The sequence below is a fragment of the Formica exsecta genome, unplaced genomic scaffold, assembly GCF_003651465.1.
Source record: "Formica exsecta isolate Colony F162 unplaced genomic scaffold, ASM365146v1 scaffold47, whole genome shotgun sequence".
NCBI lineage: Eukaryota > Metazoa > Arthropoda > Insecta > Hymenoptera > Formicidae > Formica > Formica exsecta.
In genome coordinates this window covers 152,374-158,524 of record NW_021851936.1, presented here as the reverse complement: position 1 = coordinate 158,524, position 6,151 = coordinate 152,374, and the positions used below count along the sequence as shown (strand labels likewise).

The 6,151-nt window shown below is 41.4% G+C and overlaps 2 protein-coding genes across 3 annotated transcripts in view; one reads left to right on the top strand and one right to left on the bottom strand.

Moving 5' to 3' along the window:
- The window catches only part of LOC115241156, a 50,075-nt gene that overhangs the window by 8,433 nt on the left and 35,491 nt on the right, over positions 1-6,151 (top strand). The gene's annotated exons all lie outside the window — the stretch shown is intronic.
- The window catches only part of LOC115241155 (S phase cyclin A-associated protein in the endoplasmic reticulum), a 41,386-nt gene that overhangs the window by 3,548 nt on the left and 31,687 nt on the right, over positions 1-6,151 (bottom strand). The window contains 2 exon segments of the mRNA XM_029816763.1: positions 1,701-1,892; positions 4,049-4,481. Of these exon segments, the coding sequence (XP_029672623.1) occupies positions 1,701-1,892; positions 4,049-4,481 (625 nt within the window).

The following is a 6,151-nucleotide window of genomic DNA, read 5'->3' as shown; positions in this document are numbered from 1 at the left end:
AAAGAGTGGTAAAACGCATACGCGCCACACGGCGCCACCGCAAAAAAAAAAATCCATTTCTCGAATTCGGTTACGGGCGTCGACAAAAAACGAGGATACAGAGACGTGTTTATGATCGCGAACGGAGAAGGTGGATACACGTCGCGCCAGGCGCGATAACCGCAGATGCTCGTAGAGAGCTTTAAAAGCGTTTCGTTTCTCCCTCTCTCCGTTTCTCTCTCTCTCTCTCTTTCTCTATTCTCGCGGAAGACGATTTTCCCCGAGTCAGCTACTCTCGGAGGGTCGGTCGACTCTTCTCGTTCCTGCGCGAGCAGCCCCCCTTAAAAAAGCGCTGAAAGACGAATGCGCGACATCGGCGATGCACTCAGCACTTACATCCCGATTCACGCATTCGCGGGATCGACATGGATGCAGGACCGCTCTTAGGCGATGGGCATTCGAATATTTCCATCAATTCTTTGCGCGAAAAGTATTCTTAAATTGTGAAAAGTATTATTAAAAAACCGAATTTTTGCTCGTAATTTTTCTAAAATTGTAATTAATTTCCGTGGTATTAACTTTCAAAAATTAATAAAACTTTATACTCTATATATTGGATGTTTTACTTAATTGAAATTGATTATCAATATTCAATTATAGTATTATATTAATCAAAATTAATTTATAGATTACTCAGATATAAGTAATAACTTGCATTAAAATATCTGAACGATTTTAAAAGTAATTATTATATATTTCTTAATAATACACAAATTTGTAGTATTATCTTTAAAAAATTATTCTGTTTTTTTTTTTATTTTATAGTTATTCATATTTTATTTCTTTAAATACGTCTAATATCATGTTCGATGATGCTTTCATTTTTCATATCTCGTTATAATTATTTATTGGGAGTTTCCGTGCGACGTATCGCGAGCTGATGAGCCGGCACTGCACGTGCACGCGCGTCGCGAGACGTATGGGATGGAACGCCGTAAATATATCTTAACGGCGTTCGGCCGTATATTGATAGGAGGTCCGCTGAGTGTGTTGTGTCTAACAGCTCCTTCCTTCTTCTTGGTCGGTAAAGCCACGCTTTCGTTTTACGCGAACATACAGGATAATTCGTGGTATTACAGTCGAGGAAATCCGCCACAACTCGAAGAATTTAAAGCGATCAAAGTTACATGCAATATAACGTCAAAAGCGAGAAGATATTTTCGACAAGTTACGCTCTTATCAAATTTAATAATATATATCCATACAAAAAAATTGAAATATATTTAATATTTTAAAGATAAATTAAAACCAATGAAAAAATCGTTACAATTTGCATGAAAAAATTTGTAAAAAAAAAGAAAAAGAAATTAGAATTAATGATGTCAAGAAGTTAAAATTAATGATGTCAAGAAATTAAAATTAATGATGTCAAAATTAATCAGCATCAAGAACAATATGTAGCTCTTTTTTCATTTTTTGGGAAGAATCAAAAATAAAATTCGTTTAAAAAAAAATACTTTTGAAGGGATATTTTTACAGTTTGTAGATTTATAAGATTGGCTTTAATTCAATAACAAATTTAGAGAATCTCTGTAAGAAAATACATAATTTAAACGATACCTTTAATCCAATGCTAAAGAGACTTTCTCTCTGCCTCTCCCTGCGCCTTCTCCTTTACATTTCAAAATGATCGATTGTCGCGATATGTGAACAATGCGTACCTGATTATCTGGATTGTTGAGGGCGAAGTAGCCAAGCACCATAAACAGCTCCGAAAGGATATGGATGCCGCTTGTATCCGGCATAGATCCCACTTCCACATTGTCCGATAGAGAATCGCGAGATAATCGGGTTATCAGATGGCTCGCTATCAATCGCCATTGCAGACTCGTACCTTCGGCGCCCAAGAAGCTCTGCAACAAGAATTAAGGGTATCGTGAACTTTTTGTAAATAATAAATCGTCCTTGGCAATATTAGAACTTTCATCAGCTTACGCGTGAATCCGACATGGACATAACGTATTTAATAGCATCGATATAATTCCGTGGTCGATCCTAAATTACCGATTCCCCCCTTTCAAGGCGAGCGTTTAAGCCCGTTGAAATCTAAGACAGCGGAACTTTGTCGTCGGCGAAACCGCATCGGGAGAGGAGCCAGGGCAAAGAGAATGGATAATAGGCGTTTGGTTTTTGGCAAACCTAGTCAGGGCTCATCTGGACCGCGCGGGATAATCGACGGACGCTCCCGCGGGACCCGAGGGGGGCGCGCGGCCCTCCCGCGGGGCACAGGATAGAGCCTTTATGGTTTCGTTCGTACGGGATGGGGCGCGAGACACCGCCTCGATTCAATTCGCGGTTGGCTCGCTGCGAGAGAACTTCACGGGAGGCCCTTTGCGTCTTGACAGGCGAATAACCCCCTCCCCCCCCCCCTCCTCCCCAACCCTTAGCGATACATGATATCTCCATCATCCGCTCGATGCCCTCCGACGATAAGCCGCATTGTTGACGGCAACAAGCGGCATCGTTGTCATTTGAAGAGGCGACGCCCTAGGGGCAAGAGAGAGGGGGGAATTGGGGGGGGGCGACAAATCGTGGAGCGTAGCGAATTAAAGAGTAATGAATCTTACGGCGATCTCTAATGTGTGAATATACACGTATTCTTTTTAAATAGTCCGAGTATCGACGATCGGGACTGTTTTAAAAAGTGTTCTAAAGTAGAATGAAGTAATCAGTTCCGTCGCGTAATTAAATATTGAAAACGTGGCTGTCTGATGTCGGCTTCAGATTTACACTTGATACCGATTTCTCGTCTCGGGCGAGATAAACTTCGAAATTAAACTTCGGCCTTATTTAACGTGAGAGATGCCTGGGAAAGGTACGTGCCAAAATTGGAGCGGAATAATACGACTGTATACGATTTTGTGTAACATATATAACACATATGGAATGAAGATGAAAATCAGAGAGTCGATAGTTATAATAGCGCACGTGCGGTTCAAAACTGTAATATCTATTCAAGATAATCGCTATAAATATAGACCGCATCGGATTATAACATTTATATCCAAATTTTACGCGCAGCTTACGTCTTTATTAAAACGATTTATATCCGAATGTAAAATGTGTGAAATACGTCAAAGTGTACATCGAGAATTAACAAGCGCTAATTTATTCGATAACATTTGAAGAAAAGACGAGACCAAAACATCAACTTATAAGTCTATTTTGTCAGTAATTAAGAGCTGGTAAAAACTTGGTCCGTTCAACTAGTTTATTCATTAAAAGTCCATACTTTATGCATTCAGTACTCCTCTGTACGCTAAATCATCTTATATCTAGAGTTTGTGGAATTTGATAGTTTTTCTACTACGATTTCTTCTAGAAAATCGAAATAATAACAATGTGGCAAAGTACTTTTTTCGCTAATAACTAATATGTTATGTCATTTTACATGCTTGTAAAATTTTTTATCTCCTTCGCGGTTTTATTTTTATCCGTTTCATCATAATATTTATCATATCAATATCTTGGAAATTAATTTCTCAAACTTCAATTTGAAACAATATTATCTGAGAAAATGGGATACACAATCTGTGATAAATATCCGTGGATGTAGCGAGTCGAAATTTTTCTCCCACTTTCGATCTCAAAATGTTCAATCTATTATCTACTTTAATCCTTTAAGCAGTCAAATTACTCTATTTTGAAATTATTTAATCTATAATTTTGCCGAAAGCTCTCTTCTGTTAAACCTCTAACATAAGTAGAGAACTATTTGTTTACTATTTTAGGTACAAAATAAAAAATTCAATACAATACAATTTCTATATAAATGAAATCTATCAAAATCCTCCAGAATCTATAAATAACGTGAAAAATAAATAACGTGAAAAATAAAGTACTGAAAATAGGAGCAAAATTTCGACTCGGATAATTTTTTATTTTTAACTTTCAATTAGATAGGCTGGAATTTAAAATACCGTGTCGGTTTTAATATCTTTTCTCGACAAATTTCATTAATTATAAACGAAATCCTGAAAGAAAATCACGTGAGACAAAAGCACGGTACCTGTAGCGTCCGAAGATCGAGTTCCGCGACCGACTTGAGGAGCTTGAGACCGCGGCTGGCCAGCATCCTTACGGCGGTCGTGAATGTGTGATTAGGCGTTGGCGAGGTACCACCTTTCTGATTCTGTGGCGTGAATGCAACCGCCGCGTAAAGGGCGCCGATCGCGCCCGAGGCCTCGCTCGACGATAAAGTCGACAGCAAGTGCGACTCGTTGCTTGTTTGCTCGACGTTGTTACCGCCGCCGCCCTCGCCGTGCACGTTGACGCTATCTTGATCGACGGACCGCCTCAGATGGCCGCAGATACGTGCGATGAGATCGTAAGATGATACCAGCAACGGCGACTCGTGCTCCTGATCCAGAAAGAAATCCGTCTCGATCAGGGCCCGGCTGTGACTTGACACGCGATCCACTAAGCCGCTGGCTACCAGATATCTGAAGCATACGAAAGAATCATTACTCGCGTAGCTCGAGAGAGAGAGAGAGAGAAGAGAGTTCTTCTTTTTCTGATATCACATTAAAATATACATGCAAGTCCAGAATGCTGGAAAAATTTCCTATTAAAATTTATAATATTCTATACTCTTATCTCATCATTAGAAAGAATTGTATCATTATTTTAAAAAATCAGTTGACTATCTTCTAAAAAAATTTCAAAAAGAATTTCAAATAAATTTTAAATAATACATGTATATTAATTTTAATATCCGAATAATAAAGACAGATCGAGAATCGAAGGAGCGTTGCTGAATATGAAATAAAACAGTATTGATAGAACGTTCGTGTTTTTAACGCGTAAAAATATAGGAACGCCTATTCTAATCGGTGAAACGAGCAATTTGATATTCAGACGCGGCACCAACGGGCCATCGACCCCCAAACCGACGAAGGATCTCGCTTCGACGACGATAGTACTCTCTTGACAATCGCCGCTCGTCGATCACCGAGCGATCATACGGCAGCGAAGTGCCGTGCATATGGATGCTGGGGAGGGAACCGGATAAAAAAAAAACAATGTATTGCTTACAGGACAGCATGTGCGATGGCGTAACACGAGAGGATTATAACATCGGTGTGTAATTCCGAGCGCGTCGAGAGAGAGAGAGAGAGAGAGAGAGAGAGAGAAAGAGAGAAAGAGAAAAGGGAGGTGCGGCCAGAGCGCGAGAAGAGCACGGAGGGTGTAGAAGGGAACCGAACGGGGGGTTGCGGGGAACGGGAGAGTAGCAAGCGTCGGCGCACGCGATGCTCATTCTATCGGGTTGTTGTATGTATATGTTTTCCTTTCTCGCAGACAGCATCCCCTTTCGCGGCCGCGCAAGCCCGAGGGGGTGCGCGCCTGTCAGCGCGTATTATCGCCGCCCCCTTCGACCCTCTTCGGCAGAAACGCACACAGACGGAGCGCTCGCGTCAATGAGTATTGGAATATATAATATACACGACAGGAAGAAAAAGAGAGGGAGAGAGAAAAAGCGCGCCGCCCTTCGATACCGTGGAAGGCCAACTGTCGCGTCTAATCATAACTAACTGCAAGCTAATCCCGCCGCACTTTCTCTCTCTCTCTCTCTTTTTCTCTTTTCTTTCTCTAGCTTCACCGAGCACATTACGCCACCCAGCGTTTCCCGATTGAGCGCGAAAAGGGTTGCAATCGCGACATTTTCAGGAAATTATATTTGAAAATTGAAACTTGTCGATGCAGAAATTTTTTCGCTTTCACCGAAAATAGATAGCGTAAATTGAAAAATACAAGATCCCAAAAAGTGTATATTTACAACCCGTGAAATTCCACAGGCTTTTGACTCGGTGTCGGGATCTTGCGCGATTTCCACCTTGCATTCTCTCGTCGATAAACGCGACGGGCGAGACACCTAAGACCTCTCTAAGCTCCTCTCAAAGCGAGAGATACAATGGGCGAACACGAACAGCCGATCCGTCTCGATACCATGTGCCCGGGTCGTCGAACAAATTCGCTAATAAAATGCAGCGAAATGATCGCGTCGCGCGGATTAGAATCGCTTGACATGATCGCGTGCTCGCCGCCGCGCGTGATTACACGACAACCCCCTGTCTCTCCCCCCCCCCCTCCCATGCCCATTAACCTGAAACAA